Source organism: Hypomesus nipponensis, chromosome 15, assembly GCF_054491055.1.
Source record: "Hypomesus nipponensis isolate SF chromosome 15, ASM5449105v1, whole genome shotgun sequence".
In the NCBI taxonomy this organism is placed as follows: domain Eukaryota; kingdom Metazoa; phylum Chordata; class Actinopteri; order Osmeriformes; family Osmeridae; genus Hypomesus; species Hypomesus nipponensis.
Window position 1 is genome coordinate 8,881,944 of NC_140375.1, and position 19,299 is coordinate 8,901,242.

General features: G+C 41.7%; 1 protein-coding gene across 1 annotated transcript in view; it reads right to left on the reverse strand.

Moving 5' to 3' along the window:
* LOC146257380 (calcium-binding protein 8-like) overlaps positions 1-19,064 on the reverse strand; it is a 29,234-nt gene extending 10,170 nt beyond the window's left edge. The window contains exons 1-4 of the mRNA XM_084674449.1: positions 18,871-19,064; positions 13,812-13,933; positions 10,026-10,169; positions 7,532-7,644 (exon numbers count right to left, since the gene is read on the reverse strand). Of these exons, the coding sequence (XP_084530575.1) occupies positions 7,532-7,644; positions 10,026-10,169; positions 13,812-13,933; positions 18,871-19,064 (573 nt within the window). The remainder of the gene's footprint in view (positions 1-7,531; positions 7,645-10,025; positions 10,170-13,811; positions 13,934-18,870) is intronic.
* Positions 19,065-19,299: the final 235 nt, after the last annotated feature.

The following is a 19,299-nucleotide window of genomic DNA, read 5'->3' on the forward strand; positions in this document are numbered from 1 at the left end:
CCCCATTAGCCAATCAGAAAGCTAGTACCGTCGTCGCCATATAATAATTTATATTATTGTATGTTTTATTTTATTCAAATTCCACTTAATGCTGCTAGATGTGTACCCTTAGTATACATAGTCCACATATTTTTATTTTAAGTTCCTATATGTTTATTGTATGCACCTTCCTGCCAAAGCAAATTCCTTGTCTGTGCAAACTTTCATGGCGAATAAATCCCATTCTGATTCTGAACATATATCCTGTTCTTGTTCCCATGGTCAAATGTAGTACATAAACTCTTGTCAAAGGCTCAAAGGTTGACTGATTACAGGAACCTTCCGTTCAAACTAAAATCTGGTCAAATAAAGCTGCTGAGAGAAATGCTGTTTAGGAAGTAGTAGGAAGGACAATCCCAAAAGGCACAAACTAAATGTACCATCAAGGCCCCCTAACTCAGTGCCTTAAATATGACCAATAAGGTAGTTAATGTCAGTTTAGCAACAAGTTCCTAAAAAACTTTGAACAAATACAAAGTAAATTCGGATTTATGTGCTACAAAATTCTGGTACAGATACAGCTCCCATCAAACAGCCTCAGATAAAGAGCTGAAAAGCAGTGAAGCATTTTAGAAACCACAGACTACTCAACACCATTCCCTCCTGTTGCAAAAATGATTGTTGCAGTGATTCACTTGCAGACAGAAATGTTTGACAAAAGGAACATGAAAACAAGGTGAATGTTAAAAACTGTCACTGTCCATATTGACATAGTATTGGAGATGACAGAGGCAAAGCGAATACATCAATATGTGCACACAACCCAAGTAGTATAGACCGTCTGCCAACCACTTCCTGCCATGAGAGAAGAGGACGATCCAACAACACATTTGATCCAATGGGAAAGGACTACTTGTTGCTCGTCATCAATAAGCAATGCTGGTAGTCTGATTAATGATTAACCAAGGAGAACATCCTCCCATGATGTCCTCTCGGGGAGCAGGGTGCGGGGGTAAGGAGGTGAAGGGTAGGGAGGTGAAGACTAGGGTTCAGGACCCTCATTAGAGGAATCTTTACATTCTGTCTCCTATAATTAATTCCAGTCCCTAGGAAAGAGAGTTAGGAGTAGAGGTAGAAGGAGAGGAGCAGAGAGATACGGAGAAAAAGGATGAGAGGATGAAAAGATGATAAGAGGAAGGAGAAGACAACAAAGGGACAGCATGTGGTTCCGCTGATTCCTGTGCTAAGTGTGTAGATGTAAAGTCTGTATATATTACATGTACTACAGGTACATAACCTTCAAAGGACAAAACACGTGAGATGAAAGCAAAAACGAAAAATAACAAGCATGTCCTCTTGCCTCTCTCTGGGTCTTGTTATTGTGGTTACAAAACCACCTTCTGCTGGTTAGACGTAATGCAAAAAGACCCTTGTGTGTGTGTGTGTGTGTATGTTTGTGTGCTCGGGGTGTGTGTCAGTATGAGTGTGAAGGTTGTGTGTAAGTGTGAGTGTGCATGAAAGATGCAGTAATTATCTGACACTTCCCATAGTTGATATATACAGCATGTGGGAAAGTGCTGTGATAAAATGAAATGCTTAAAAGGTAGTCAAGGTGACTCACATGTAATTAAAGCTATGGAACACCAGGGAGAGAGTGAGGAAGAGAGGGAGGGGGCCCCGGAAAGAAGGAGGAAGAAAGATGGAGAGATGGAGCAAAGAGGCTAAGCTTTGAAATAGATGTTGTCTCGCTAATTTGGATGTTGTTCAGAGATTGGAGGAAAACTGCTACAGTAAAATAGATAATAGGGTTCTAGGAGAGAAAGAGAGACAGAGAGAGAGACAGAGAAACAAACACACTCAAAATAAGAGACATATATAGAGAGAGAGGGAGAGAGGGACTGAGAGATAGCCCTGAAGGTTTTCTTTGTTCTTTGACTATGTGAGGAAACATTGCAACTCAAGCAGAGTGTCTCCAGTATGTGATAGTGCTACTTCTAAAGAATGCTGAACTTCAAGTCTACAGTGAATCATGCAATCTATAGAATGGGATGGTATAGATCACTATAGCAATACCTACAGTAAAAACACGGTAGGTACATAGGACATTCTAGGTAATTAAGTGTTATAGGATGAGTGGTGTAAGTTATTACAAAAGTGTAAGAAGGCACAGTATGAGGGAGGATGTAAGTGGATGTTGTAGGTTGAATTACTGAAACAAACGCCTTCCTAACCCAGCTCACTGCTCCTGCGCTGGGATGGGGCACATTAGACACACGGGGCTCTTTGTGAGTTTGAACATTTGATGGAGGGTCATTAGTACAACGGAGTGGGAGGGTTCATGATCAGCTGGGGCTGTGATGCTGGTTCACTGTGCCACCTCCATTGGTTTTCATGGCCACGTTTGACAGCAGCAATATTGGCATGATTCTTCTCCTTTTTTACACATAGTGGGCAGGCAGACAGGCGGACAGGCATGTGGGCAGACCCCTTCTCCACATGTTTACATACTCCACAGGGGCCTTGAATCCATCAGGCACACAGAAATGGCCTGTGTCATTAACTGTCCCAGTGTGTCAGCACTGGTGTGGTCCTAGACGGCTGGAAGCAGAAACAAGACCAAGAGACTGAGAGAGTGAGTGAGTGAGTGAGTGAGTGAGGGAGTGAGGGAGAGAGAGAGAGACAGGGAGTGTGTGAGTGAGTGAGAGGGAGTGAGTGAGTGAGTGAGTGAGAGAGAGAGAGAGAGAGAGAGAGAGAGAGAGAGAGAGAGAGAGAGAGAGAGAGAGAGAGAGAGAGAGGTGGGGGGTTCCTATCATATCCAAAAGATTTTGTAAAAAGTGCAAGATCAGGGGATATTTATTCCTTAATGTTGCCCCAAATGTGCTCTAAACCCATACTTTTAAGACATTCAAGGTCTAAAGTCATTGTTTCCTCAAACAACAATATAAGAAATAGGCATATTGATGTTGAATGATTTATACATTTGTCCTTTCTGCTTCAAGAAAATATCTATATAAGTCTTTCTCTTAAGGCCATTCCACATGAAAACACTGGGTGAAAATACTATTCAACAATCAACAGTTATGCAAAAGCATGTTATTCTAGTACTACCTCAGCTGATGGCTTCTGTTAAGTTCTTTACAACAAGAACATAAAAGCCATCAAAATTGCTTACATCATTAGTTCCCTGCCATTTCCTGTCTGCGTGTCACTATTACTGGTGGGAGGGAAAGCTTAAGATGATGTTCCATATGTCCTGTGGCAATCATTCCACGGTCAATTAGACAGTGTATAATTAACTTGTTCAGTTAAAAGCATTTCACTGTAATTGACAAGGCTCAGAGAGAGAGAGAGAGAGAGAGAGAGAGAGAGAGAGAGAGAGAGAGAGAGAGAGAGAGAGAGAGAGAGAGAGAGAGAGCGTGTATGGGATTGTGAGAGAGAGGTTATTCTCCATTTGATACCAATCAATCAACAGCCAATACTAAATACTAGGCAATGTGATTGATGAGAAAAGTCTGGCCGGCACAGATCCCTGACCTAAACACAATTGGATCAATTCTAACGCCATCTGAGAGCCAGGTCTAATCACCCGACACCAGTGCCCAACCTCACTAATGCTCTTGTGGCTGAATGGAAGCAAATCCAGCATCAACATCTATTGGAAAGCCCTCACAGAAAAATAACAACAGACGCATGTTTGAGATAATAAAGAAAATCATATTGGACAGTATTTCAAGGTGAATGTCAGTGAATCCAGTAAACCCCATTTTGAAGGCCAAAATCTGTGATAATGTAGAACAGATGGATTGGCAATCATTTTCTAAACAAAACTGTAATTCTACATGTTGCACACCTATTAGATGTTATGCTATTTAACTAAGGCTTCAGAGTTCACACAATCCTTCCAAAGTGTGAGAGCAGGATAACTGAGGAGGCCTGACTAACAGTCTCACTTACTCCGCTCTGTCTAAGCGTTCTGTGGCACATTCTAATCTGTCATACAATACACCCAGCCGTCAATTACCTACGAAAGGAAATGTATGTGAGACACAGGCTTGCCAACGTCACATTAGTCCTATTCAAATTAATATATCTGAAAGAGTCCTTTCCACTTCTGGTTGTGTGATGCGAATGTGAAGGAGATGCCACAAAGACGGGCATCCTGCACTTTGTTTTGCAGGTGATAGGCTAGGAGCCCCAAAAAAGTATAGACAGAGAGAAAGCAAAAACATTTAATTTATAAATACGGTCATACGGTCAATTCGGTTTATAAACAAGGTCATTTGGCTGAAAGTCCACCTGCTTGACACTTTATAGGAACTATTTAGTAAAAAATAAAAACTTCCAAGGTTTTGTTGAAATTGTATAACAAGTAAACAGCAAATTGATGGCATTCCCCTTCACGACCTCTGGAAGCTGTCTGAAGCTAGGGTTTGTTAATATGCTAAGCATACTGTCTCTATTTGTGTGAAAGAACAACATTTTAAATGTTTAATGAGAATCCAATGAGTCTAGATGCGTCAGTTCAACTCAGCTCCTGTCAAAGCTCCGGCTCTGACTTCCCCAATCAAACATCGCTCCACATGTTATTCCCTCTCTCATTTCCTAGTTCTACATATCAGAAAAAAACGTACTGAGTAGCATACAAATGCCCCAGGTTACAAACTGAATTAGCTTGCTTAAATATTTCAGAATACTTTACACTCAGCAAAATTACATGCATTAATAATGAGAACTTGTCAGAAGCGTGTTTATTAAGAAACATGTGAAGATAGGTACAAAATACAGGCATGTGAGAGGTGATTCATTATTTGATACGGAAAAGGAAAAGTGTTGGGATTAAAATGATGTGTGTACAGGCTAGAGGTTTGTTTTGGGTCATTGGGGCTACCTCTGCATGAGACTTTGGCAGGATGTGAGCCAAAGAGAAAATCATTATGTGAGTCTGAGAACCTCATAAATAAGTCTAGATAAAGAATAATATAAAAGGATAATTATGGTTGTATTTACTGTACTATAGATTGTTAAAATGATGTCTCCACATTATCATATCTACACCAGGGGCGTAGCCACGGGCAGGCATGGGTAGGCACAGGCCTACCCAATTTGTTCTAAGGCCTAACCAAAAAGAAAAATATCTCAAAAGAATTATGCACCGGGTGCACATCGCAAAGTAAATAAGAAAAAAAACTGAGAAGATGCCAAAGCTCCCTTTGGTGCTTCCCTAACTACTCATTGGTCTCTGTGCTAGTCAGAGGAGAAAATACAAGGAGAATTCTTACAACGTGATCTCAGTGACACGTTGAAATTTAGAGCTTCAATCGAAAAACCTTGTTTGCAAGGAGAATTACAAGTGAAAATGAATGTGAAATTCGTTCATTGACTAATAACATGCTTGTGTCTATCCAGAAGAAGTAATTAGGAACATTTGCAAACTTCAAACATGAACACTGTAGATAGGTGAGTGTGTGGCAGAAAGGGAGTAAATCAGGGTTTGAGGGTCATTTTATGCTAGTTAAGGGAACATGGTCCTCTCTATGGTCAATGCTCCATGAGAAGAGTGGTACCACAACTCCTTCTGAGGCTATATCCAGGCCTCAGAAGTCCTCTCAAGTGTAATTAATAAGCTAGCGAAGGGCTGCCTGACAGTGCCTCAAGCATGCTGGTGCCTCCAGCCTGGTGGCGTAAGAGAAACCTGTGCTCAGGGACACAGCCCTGAGACTGATCCTGACACAAAGTGCAAAGGAGAATACATACTGAATGGCAGAATCCTCTGAACCCAGCCAGCCCGCATTTGGAGCCAGTGTTATGAACTGCAACCAAATGTATTGACAGCACAAGGAAGGTTTAGAAGGTTAACTATCCTGCATGGCTAATACTTTCAGTGTCATACTGCTGTTGTTCTGCGCCTGTTGTGATTCATGTTTTATGGAACAGGTTGGCTATTCAAATGTATAAAATGTCATCCTGGCTGCAAGTGATTTATCAGTCATAAAGCTCTGAGAGTATTGCAGTCATGTTGTAGGGCCTCAAGCACTTAGTTTCTTGATGTCTCAAGTTTCTTTCATTTAGGTGAATTGTTAGGTAAAGTCTTGCAGTCTAGTGACAACAAATGTAACACAACAACCGACCTGCCAAGTAGATACATTTTCTTACATTTATACTAAGGATAAATACTACAGGAAATGTTAGTTTAGTTTTCCAACTTATTTCAAATAATATAATCAATTTTTTCAAATAATTTCAATTTTTACAGTACTGCAATGACCTCTGTATCCGGTAAAAAAAGATGCTACCTCAACTCATCCATGTAAATGGCAGCACAGATCTCTTCACTCAACGGAATAAACTACATATCTAGGCTTTCTGGTCTCAGAAACAAACTACTTCCCACCTCATGCTGCAGAAAGTCAGAAGTACAGTACAGAAATCATAGAACAGACTAACTCTGACTACAAAAAAAGGCATAGGGAGCACCATTTTTAAAGGCCCCTATTTAATTCGCCCACTGGTGACGAGACTCCTAAAAGGGTTGAATCCCCACAGTCAAAATGTCACCTTCAGTTCCAATTGCCTTTGACAGGAGTACATCAAACAAGAAAGGGTGGTAAAGCAATTGAGTCGCACAAACCAGTGAGTCACACATTGCTGCACTGGAAAATAAAACCAAGCTTCCCTGTGAGCTACAAATCACCCATGTCAATTTCAGGGTGATAATCAAAATGAAATAACTGTGATATATATTTGCTGGTACAAAGCAGAGAGAGATATGGATCATAAACAATATAAGGTTAGCTTGTCACATTTTCTCTAAGTGCCTATGGGTATTCATTTATCCAGAGATGATGAATGTGGAGCGCAATTCCTCCTATGACATTATTCCTAAAATATAGCAGATGATTCCCCCCTCGCTTTAGCCAGACGGAAGAAATTCCAGACAACCACCTGCTCTGCATCCGCTCTCCACAGTGAGCCAAGGTCGTGCTGCCTGACATGAGTGAAACGGAAGTGGCACTGAGTTCACTGGGTGTGAACCCATATCATCAAAGAGCATGTCCTCACTGTGTAAACCAACAGCTCCTTCTCTCCAGTGACAGTGCCCAGTCACAGTGCTGAAGGCATTAAAGAGCCGCGTCTCCTTGCCAAGTGTCCTCGTCAGCGCCAAACGTACCTCTGTCTTTCTTTCTTACACTCACTCGTTCAGTGTCATTCTCTTTTCCACACTCTCCCTCTAGATGTGTAACTCGTCTTCACACACTCTCCCTCTTTCTCTTTCTCACTCATGCCACTCATACTGTCACATTTCCCTCCTCACTGGTTTGTGTGACATCCCAGACATTCTCCATGGAATGGCTCAGGGAATCTGCATTTGGTCAATTATGCAACTTTAAACTGGTGATGTTTTGATGCATCGGCACACCAATAACATCAAACAAGAACACACTCACACAGTTTTCACTAGTCTTGGCTGCTTGCTCAATTCAATTAATATTCAGTTTCATAGATTAACCCTACAACGTGGTTGACCAAATTGGGCCATATGTAAATGCCTTACCTGCCAGAATATGCTGTCTATCGTGCTTCCCAGGAAGCCTTCCCTTGTTTCAGATGAAAGGAGTTTGGGTCCAAGGATTGTCATGAACTCATCGAAATCCACCTGTCCATCACCTGGAACCAGATGAAGATACGGTACACATCTGATGACATGGTATATAAGACAATCAGAAGACCTAAGATTACTAAAGAAATAGTTATTCAGCAGACTGCTCGAAATGGTAATGGATTGGCAAAATAACAAAATAATAATGAATGGTACAGTGTCTGTATGTCAAATCCACTGAAATGAAACAAATCATTGGCACAGCAATCATATGAAGGTTGCCGGTTTGTGTCCCGGCAGTGCCAAATGACGTTGCGTCCTTGGGAAAGGCACTTCACCCTACTTGCCTCGGGGGGAATATCCCTGTACTTACTGTAAGTCTCTCTGAAAAGGAGCGTCTGCTAAATGACCAAATGTAATGTTAGAGCTTTCATAAAGCATTTTGGGTGCATGTTTGAAATGAGTCACAACACTGTAGTCCTGCAGCTGACCAACCAGCAGAGCGCCAAAGTCTCTGTAGAAAACCCCCGTGGACATACTCATACATACTCCAAAACCCTTTTTTCCACTAGGTCCTCTTTTTTCCTTAGTCTCTCTTTCATTTCCCCCCTTTGTTTATGCCTATCGTTCAACCACCATCTCCTTCTATCCTTGCTCAGACAATGCGTGACCTTGTCAACACAGTGCCGCCCATGCAGGGTCGTGCAACCTGCCCTGACTTGGCTCCTCTCCCTCCCGCTGGCGGGATTGTCCCTGGGGGAGATGGAGCTGTCAGGTCTGATTGCATTGATTGTCCCTGTGCCCATGTGGGAGTGCATATGCATGCAGGGACGTGACGTCCCCTTCTCTGCGGACACCGTGAGCTGTCACGCAAGATGGATGGAGGAATGGAGGGAAGGATGGGGACTGACAGGATGAGGAGGTCAAGGTGATGGAAAAAGGGGCTGTAGGAAGAGCAGAGTTTTGGGGGAACTTGTAACCACAGTTACCATTGCTTTCAATTAAAAAAACGAATATAATATTCTCAAATAAACTGCATATATACACTTTGCGCCCAAATGGACTTTAGCTCTATCAAAATGTACTTTATCCTAGTTCCACTCCCTGTGGAAATAAAGGAGTAAAGAAGTGCAGTAGCATGATCTTACAACAATAACAAACTTGCAGGCATTCCATGAAACTTGCAGGCATTCCATCCTACTCTACAGTAGATAAACATCAATATGGCTTGGTTTGCCTGGCAAAGCAAACCAGATGGCCCCATCCGTATCAGATAGGAATCATCTGGACGTTGCAATGTCTGTGTGAAATCGATGCATGCACACGTGCGACATGGCTCCAGTTCACACAGCTGCTCGCTTGGCGAAGACACAGTCAGAGTGCTCCTCTGCCGTTCCTCCAGCAAGGCCTGGTCTTTGATGTTTTTAGTCCTTTTGATCACCAGAGTAATTTGTGTGGCGTCTATGCACGTAAAAATGAAACACCAATTAAATTAATTGTGTTATGAAAACATCTCCGCTCCTGTCCTTTCTCCATTCGAGCAGTGTGGGATCAATCAATACTTTCGTTCCTCAGTGGAGGATTGTTCCTCCTCCCTCGATCAATTCAACAGCAGGCTAAACGTTCCGGAAACTGATTCTCCTTCAAACTTTTTTATTAGAACTATAACTTTATGACTTGAAGTCACTGATTGTTTAAAACATTTTAATACTACGTTCCTGAGGTCAGAGGTCATGTATGGGTTGGAGATGGTTGTGGAGGTAGCAGATTTCAACTGCTCTCTGGCAAGGCACAACAAGGAAAAGGGTCAAAGCCGCTACTATGCATCCTCAAAATGAAGAATTTCACTTTAGAAACACTGAAACTTAACTGGGTTTCACACTACCTGAACCCTAATGTCATAACGTTATGATGTAAAAGGAACTTGGGACTGCAGCAAACATGGATATGCTCTTAGGCAGACATAGGGTTAGTTAGTAGACAAGTGAGTTTCGATGTGTGAGTCCTGTGGTGCTTTATGCTCTGGGGCTTGATTCATGTTTGCATAGCAAAATCATCCATGCTTATCCAAGCTAAGGTGTTCAGTGAAAATCATGATTATGCAAAAGTAATGTTCACGGCTGCATCCAATTGCTTTCTTAAATTGTAAGAAGAGAAGACACCAACGTTATACACATTATGTCCTGTACATTTAAAAGGACAAGTCAAGTGTGTCTCATTGGGTATGCACCACAGTATAGTGTACTGTAACTATGTGTTAAGACTAAGTGTATCAACAGAGGAAGATAATTCATGCACAATACTGCACACGGTGTGCTTGTGTGTGTGTGTGTGTTTTGGCACTTGCCTGTGTGTCTGTGTGTGCATGAGTGTGTTTGCGTGTGTGTGTACAGTGTGTGTACAGCATCTGTGTATGTTAGTGTGTGTCTACAGTATGCTCATGACTCACCATCCATGTCTAGTCTCTGCATGATGATGGCCAACTCCACTTCACTGGGCATGTACCCCAGAGAACGCATGGCCATGCCCAGCTCCTGCTTGGATATGAACCCGTTGCCATCGCGATCCAGCACCCTGAACGCTTCCCGGATTTCTGCCAAAACAAACAGACGCACACTCAACTCGTCGTCGGCAATCTCCTTTCTCTTATTCACACTGTCTCTCTCTTTCTCTCTCACCCACATACACACACACAATTTCTGGTCATCCAAACTGTTTGTTCATCCATCCCCTTCCTTGTCTATTCTCCTTCCTTGAACTGTATCTGTCCAGAATGTTTCAAACCATTTCTTGCTACCATATGTGATTATCTCTCCATTCAATTTATAATACTATTCTCTCAACACTCTCTCTGTCCTGCCGCTCCCTTCGTCTTTGATCTCATCTTCTTCATGTGATCGGTTGCACTCCCAACGCCTCCAGTTAACAACATCAATTTCTCCTTTTTTTCTCCACCTGCGGTCATCGTTTTCTCGCCCTACTGCAGACATTAGCCTGGCCTATTCCTCCTTCTTCTCCTTTCCCCTAAACAGACAGAGGAAAAAAGGGAAGTTGAAAGACAAGTGAACAAGCCTTAGAAGAGTTTGTCTCCCATCCACTATAGTTTTACCATGTACTATGTTGCATTACCAGTAGGCAGTAGTCAATAACAGCTACCAAGACAGGAAACACAGCTCTATGGTAATGGATAAGCTTCCTGTTTGTTAATTTGTTTTGTAGGACACCACTGACTGACTCCACTGACTTTTCAGATAGATAGTCTTCCATGTCGAAAAGTCCGCAAATCTCTCTGGACTTATATAAATGCATATTTCATTAGCGTGTCTAAGGAAATGAAAGGGGTTGAGGGGGAGAAGGAAAAATTGTGAGGAGAGAGTTACAGAGGTGGGAGAAAGGGGGCGAAGAAGAGGCAGCGATGTGTTTTTAAATTGAGGTGGAATGTGATATCTCTAAAGAATACTATGATTGCATGGTATTCTTGAGCACACTGCTGAGCACTCAATAATATAAAGCAGTGGACTGGCATACAGGAACATGTAGCTTTAGCTGGCATCCTGCTGAATTCAGCCATCTTAAACTATAATAGAAACGAGACCCCCTGTAAACTAAGATGAGGACTTATGGGTTCATGACATTGATGTTGGGAGGTAAATATTTGCCAGGATGCTGATGTATTTACACAAATGTTTTCTGCAGTCAATGCCACACAGATTCGAAGCACATTTCTTCGTAGATCTGAGTTTAAAGTTTCCCAGTTAACTTTGCTACAGTGCAAAACATGGTCTTTCCACCAGTAATTGTAGACCGGGGCCATCCAGGTGTTTGAGGAGAAGTCATGCTTGACCAGATCTTCGTGGTCTTGCTGTGGAAAATGTCACTCATCCTCTGATGTGCTCTTCATTGGTGAAGAGCAATTCTGTGCATCAGGCAACAGTACAAGAACACTGAGATGTCACATCCGTAGTCTGATTGCATCACCTCACATTTTGGAATGTATAAAGATTCAGATATGACTGCACCTCACCCTTCAAACAGTCAAGACACAGTTGTTTATCAGTCCATGCATTCCAAAACATCTGGTCCCCGAGTAAACAGCGTCCGCCATTATCATTCATAACACGGTACATAAGCTTGTTCCAGGGATGCTCATTTGTCAGTGTGCGTGCCCTCATACAAACACACACCCACACATACATCCATCCAACACAGACATACACCCTCACGCACACACACAAAAATGTACTCCAACAAACACATACACTCAATGAACAAACAGGAACACAGCCTCGTAAAGCTGTATGGATTTGTTTTCATACACTGAAATGAGCGTTTCATGAATAAATCCATCAGGAGAAAGCATGAGTGACTCAGGCCTTTGTAGAGTAGTTCCCCATGTCTGGGTCTTGTTTGATAGACATTCTGGACACATTTTTATATGGTTCCTGATATTTCACACATAATTGCTGTATCCTCAAGGCTTTAGCTATTTTTTCAAATCACACGCCCAAAGCAGTGACTCAAGGTTTAGCTTTCTGTATTCAATTCAATGAGAACATACCACAACAAGAAGCAGAACTATGATTTAAGACAGCCTAAGGCTAAGCCTAAGGCCTAAGGCTCAAATCCAGTCCATTCCTTAAAATAAAATCTAAATCTTCAAAACTATTATTCAGTCATGGATCTCATGGGGTGTTTTTTTCCATGAACCTGCCGTGACATACATGACCAGCTTTCCTTGGTTTACTTGTGTGTGCTGTGTGGTTTTATGTATGCCTTTGTGTGTGTGTGTGTGTGTGCGCATGCGTGTGTCATGCAATCACCTCGCACTTCCTGCCTGACCTTTCAGACCCAGCAGCACAGATTGGTCTCAGCGGAGGCATGGCTGGCACACACAGAGCTACCCCCTTCGCAACCATACGCACATGCAGCACTGAGACACTAGATCTCTTTAAAGTACTGCATTTTTTGCCTCAGCATACAGCTACTTTACCCCTTAGTGAAAAACCTTTATGGCTACATTCTGTATTATGGCTGAGGTGGTGATATCAGTTAGCCAGGGAGAGAGAGAGTAAGGACTGATAAGGAATGCACCAGCATCCCTCCACCAGACCTGAGTGCTGTTAAGCTGTTGGTGAGATGAGCTTCCTGTAGCACTTTAATGGCATTGGACAACAACAAAAAACATTTACACTGAATTGCCTCTTTAGAGTACACTCTGAAAGCTTGATATTGCCTGCATTTTACTGCCACCATGGGTGATTCGAGAAACGAAAAAGAAGGTTCAGCGAACAGCAGAAAGAAATATTGGTTCACAAAGTTACAGCTAACATTGACATGTTACAAGGAAGAAATACACCTCTCCTCCCATCTCTTTGCGACACACACCCACTTTCCCTTATACCCTCCCAGCAGTGGTAATCTGCGTTTTTACTCAAGTGTGCTGCCTTTATAAATACGGTTTTATTCTTTATCCGCTGTTTTACGGCTGAAATGGACGTAATCCTGTTAGTAAATGAGGTCCTTGGTGCATTATTGTGAAAGATTCATTGTGATGTTTGTAATAAAGCCTGTCTTTCCAAGCCACATTTGTGTGGTACTGCATTACATTTCACTTTGGAAACAGCTGCCTTGTAATCAAATGAGAAATTTATCGGTACAAATCAGCATTTTGAACCTCTTCAACTATTACGGTGCTCTCTTCAGCCAGGTTCTTGGCTATACCATAATGTGGGATTATCAGATTAATATGTGGGAGCCTTAAGACCGTTTAGCTGGTTCCATGTCAATGGTGTTTGGTGTATGGCAGACAGTATTATCCATAAGCGAGGGTGATAACTTACAGACTAGCCTCTGAATGCAGATGAAGAGATAACAGAACCATTCAAGTTCATGAATTACCCTCTTGGCTCACAACAGCCCTGGTTTCTCCTTGGTGATGCTTCACCAAGTTTCCGGTTTACTCCAGTATGCCTTCTTTAATTTGTAATGTGAGCACTGTTCTTGTAGGAGGAGTTGCCACCACAAGGCATTAGTGATTCATATTTCTACAAGGAGTGCAATCTACAGGACAAGAAACCCCGGCCTTCCTACTGGAATTCTCTTTTCACCCAGCACCACTGGAACCCATCCTGTATCTTGTTTGTCCTTCAAGCGGCTATCACAACTACCCTACCTAAACATAAAACTTTAAAAGACCAGTAAACCTAATCTGTAATCCAAGCCTGATGTGCCTCACCGTCTAGCTCCTCCACCGAGATGTTGGCCAGCTGATCACTGTCTGTGTTGGAGATGGAACGACTTAGGTAGTTCCCCTTGTACAGCAGACCAGCCGTCACATGGTGGAAAGGCATCTTCTCCCTGAGAAAAAGGCAGAAAGAAGGGGAGATAAAAGGTCATTGAAAAAAGGAACACGAAGGAACGGATGCTTGTACAGGGATTTGAACAACATCGTAAAGAGGGAAAAGATAGACACACATTATTTTTATCCAAAGCTGTTTGAATGCAGCTTCTGACACAGTGCCCTAACACAGGCAGCAACCCAAATAGTGATGATCCTCAATTGTTAGCCAAGATCCCATGTTGTGCACCATCTAAGGGAGACGGAACATGTGCACTGTCAGTTCACCCGAGTCCCTATAATTAGGGCAGGGCAGGGGGCGTGAAGGATTACCTCACGGCCTCCATCACACAGACTGAGAGCGGAGCTGAAAGCCAGAGACACTCAAATAGTACCAAAATTTACTAATCGGGAATAATGAGTTATACAGATGTTGCTCTTGAATGATCACCTAGAAAAATACAGACAATGGTAAAAGCATCAGGCAAATAATTCACGAGACATGAGTAACATTTAGGGAGATGCATGAAGTAAATACACAAACATGAAACGTCACACTTGGCAACTAAGGGTTCTCCTCTGTCAAACTATATTTAATAAACAAAAAATATAGTTTATTTTCACAGACCACAAGAGTAACAAGATCTATAAATGAAAGAAAAACGAATTCCCTAAACTGGAATGTCATGCTGTGAGACCGGTATACCATGGGGTGTGTGTGGCATTTCATTATTTAGTCAATTATTTTCTCTAAAAGATCACAACACGGAAAGTAGAAGATGTGCGACAATGCTTTTTCAAATAATATTTTGTTGTGATGAGCGCTGAAAGTTCTCATTGACACAGTACAAGAATCCTCAAGAAAAAGGTTTACAGACAGAGGGGTCTGTCCAGAAAATCTTAGAAAACCTCCCTGTTTTCAGAATTATTAGAACATTAGATATTGATGGCATGAAGAAAAAGTCTTACGCATAACACGCTAATCTTAAACTCTATGCAGCCCAAGAGAGAATCCCATTCCTAGCTTAACACAAAATGAAGGTTGTCAAATGAATCTTAACTGCCATTGTAAATGTGCCATCTGTTTTGGGGAAACAATATTCTGAATGAGATCAGAATGATGAATGAATCACATTCAGTACGTAACACAATGTGAAAGAACTAACAGCTGCTCGACACTTTGAATTTTAAATAAAGTATCTACGGAGTGATTAATTAAATTTACTGAGGCGGTAAAGTTTTATGTCCTACCAATTTAAATGGTCTCACAGTCACAGGTAGATGAAGTAAAACATTATAATGACAGCTCTACAAAATGGACCCAGCAGCATTTGGTTTGATTTCATAGCTGAATCCCATTGAATCTCCGTTGCAAGTCATTTTTGCTATCTTTGAGATCCTATAAAACTTCCTGAGTTGACATGAAGGCTGGCAAACAAATCAAAGCTCACATCCATTTAGTTCAGTCTTTCAGATATTTTCTTTCTTGTTTTATTAAACTTTCCAGCCTCATTCGTTATAGCTGCATTTTTTGAAGCTTTCAAATTATGTTACGATTCATTCTTTTTCAGGCATCTATTATTTATACGTTTCTCAGTCATTTCTAATAGTACAACCATCTGTCTCAACTAGTCTCTTAAGAACATTGTTGTACCGCAGCTCATCACATTTTGTGCCAAACACTCACAGTAGGGGGATCACTACTGAGCATTTTATCTGTCAATATCATTTGAACTCAACATTAAGAGGATTAATTGACTATTAACACTATAGCTGTGCCAGTCCACTACACTATTATAATCCACGGATGTAATTTTCATCTTGATTTTTCTAGGAAACAACAATAAACTAAATCTTCTGTATTCACCAGGTTTTCTGGAACTACAATGAAGATGAGAGAGCACTTTGCCTGGAGGACTGGATCTAACACAAAGAATGAAGGTCTAGCTCTTAGGATTACAGTCACGTTTCTAACACCTCTTGCCCTGCTCTGAAGTAATACGATTATCTAACCGAAAGCTCTGTCAACCACTGATTGAATACAGAGTAGGCATGATACTCTGTGAGAGATAAAGAAATGTCAAGATATCCTCTTCTGTAGGATGTACACCAAGACACCCACTAAAGGAGGAACATACTGCTAAGTAAGAGGTGGAATGTGAGAGCCCAGAGAGGCAACATGCTGTCGAATAGGACAGGTCTGACTGTGTACCGACTGCTATGCTAAAACACTGCCTTGGTGTGTTGGACAAGACTCAGTTGGAGACAAAAACATATTGACACTGACTGGGGTGCTCAAGTCAAAACATAATCTCATCAAGGACAGGCAAGAAATCCATGTCAGGCTAATGGTTTGTTGTGGTTTTTGTGTCACTTGTGTGTGAATATGTTTAGAACATGTTTATAAAACAGATGCTTTTTCTCTCATTTGTTCATTTGGAATGTATTTTTGATCATAATTCCCAATATCAGTAAATTAAACAACTGAGAATTAAAATAAAAAGTTGATTTGAAATACAGTTCAAATGTCCAGATTTTACCAGGGAACACGGGTGGGACTGAAATTGGGACGTTAAGGCAGCCGCAGCCCAGTGACTTTCCGATGATTTTCCAGGGTCTAGCTACAAAATCGAAACAGCTGCCTCTTGGTTGCACGCTGAACATCTTAAACACTGTGCTGCCTTCACAGTAGCGGCTTGTCAATGCATCCGATTTCACTGGTAATGTTTTCACCTTAACCAATTTGTGCTACTCTCTTTTGCAGGGCAAACTAATTAACTAATTAGCTGAATCAGATAGCAAGGTGGCTGAAAGCACAGCAATGTTCAAGCAACTGTGGCCCAGGGTTTTAAACACCTACAGTCTACAAGAGAAAGATAATTGCATAGTTTTTTTTTCTTCAATTGTATTGTCAATTGATTTCCGCCTTATATTCATCACTCCTCTAATGATTGCAATGGTGAGGGCAAACATACCAAAGACCAGGGTGAGTTGGATATTCTCACTGAGATTCATAGGCTGATAAAACAAGCTGTGGATTATAGAGGTGTAATAATTGGACCAAGCATCAATATTTAAGGGGGTGCTGCTACAGTATTCACCACTTGCATCTTTAAAGCGTTAAAATTACAAGAGCATTCTTTATGACCACTGTTTTTTTTACAGAAATCATGTAATTATTCAACACCTTAAGGTTGCATTATACATTTTTAAGCAGATCATCTAATGGACCTTTAACCACTGACACTAGCAGCTGGTCCTCTTTGTGCTAATATATTGTAGTGCAAAACCTGTCACAGTTGTCATCTGTTTGATCAAATAAATTGAGAGGAAACTCTTTAAAATGATAAAAGTACTTCTTGGACTTAACAGTACATACAAAAACACACAAATGACATGAACCTCTTAGTGTAAGGACATCATCTTAGCATGGACATATTTTGCAGGTTATATCTCAGTTAACTGTTGTAAATCTTATTGTGAGTTAAGTCACAGTAAGTGTAGCTGCAGTTTGTGTTGGTGTCTATACCCAGTCAACATTGACATTAGACAGCTGGTCTTTTCAGGTCAGGCTTCATGGTAAAATCAATACTGGTGGCGTCTTTGAATACCCGTTAAAGTTTAGGCAAACTCTATTAGACTAGGTCTTGGAAGACAGTTCCAACCGAACTGCATGGTAGTAAATCAAAAACCAGAGTATGTGTGTGTAGGTGTGTGTGTGGTCTTTTTCTATGTATGTGAGAAAGGCATGACGAATCAAAGCAGTAGACTCCCTAAAGGAACATAGACTGTACCTGCAACATTTGTGTAAGGAGAGACACCAGAGAATTACAACTATGCGGCCATCTAAGAGATGACTGAAAGTCTGACCTGAGTGAGTGAGAAAGGAATACATGACTAATCAGTATGTTGCTGCCAACCAAATGTCCTTTCCAAAAGTACAGTACAAGCATATGAGAGGGATTTGACCCCTGTTATTGGGGAATTAGATATGAGAATGGCATGAGCAATCAACCTGCTGCACTGTTAAAAAAGACCAGCCCTGTATCCTAAAGAAAAATGTGACTAATCAACCTGCCACATCACTGAAGACCACAGCGTCATGTGCTGGCTTTCTGGGTGGCGGGGAGACCAGATGGCTATTTGTCAGTGAAATCTTGCCACTCAACTCAGCCACTGGATGTGCATAGATACAGAACATTATGCACACACCCACTGAACACTTACTCAAAGAAATAAAGCAATCTTATGAAGTGCTTGTAGTCACTCCTGTGTGCTGTCCATTGTACAAAAACTGTGGCTGTAGTAATTATTCAAATCACTTTAGTGATGACATACAGACCTAACATACTGAGTACATTTGACATCGATGTATTAGTTACAGCATCATTACACCATATACTCAGTCACCATACAGTATTGAAATACATACCCAGTCAGACAACAAACAACAAATGACCATTGATCATTAAAAGCTATAGAGACTTGGAAGTGAAATATGATTTTTTTTGTGATACTTAAGATGGTGCACTCTTATGTTCCTTCCCATCACATTTCCATCAAATTTCACCAACACAACAGATTTCTTCAGCAGACATTCAAAACTAATATCTAAAACTAGACTCACAAACAAGGACACTCAATTGTCAGGCAACAACCATGGAAAACACGTGCCCAATGGCAACTCTTGAAACAGGCTGACCACGTTTTTCATAAAGACATCAAGTGAAGTCAGTCCCATACATTATGAAACCAATGTCACAGACTGAGTGAGGGTAGCGGAGGCACTGTACTTCAAGTGAATATGAAACTGGATGGCAACATGGCAAGGAGACAAACAGCAATGAGAGGAATAAACATCCACCAGCCCTCCAAGCAGGCACACTTCCATGTTTCTGTACGAGTAAACAATCTGGATCCCCACCAACAGTCTCTCCCACTGTATGCTGTTGCTTACCCATACTGATTGTGCTCTGTGGGATACTGCAGCACCACTGGGTCCATGGGGCACTCCATCACCTCCCTCAGGCAGGGGGTGCCCGGCAAGTCTCCATTTACCTCGGTCCTGGTCACTCTCCCTCCCTCTGCCCCTGCCCCTCTCCCTGCCTCACCCCCTTCCAGAAGATCCGGTTCTGTGACCTCCTCCTCCATCAGACGCCTCCTAAACACAGCAGCAGAAGGGTGCCTGTCCCCAGACTCCTGAGCCTGACTGCCTCCCCAATTTCAGTTTCTTCCAAAGCAGCAGCATCGGTGCTCGGAAATCCGTTGTAAATATTTGAGTGGTGAGAGGAGCAGGTAGTGGTTCTCACTCTCTCCCTCTGTCCAAGACTCTCTCTCCCTCTTTTGCTCACTCGCTCACTCCTCACAGTACAAACATTCCTCCACA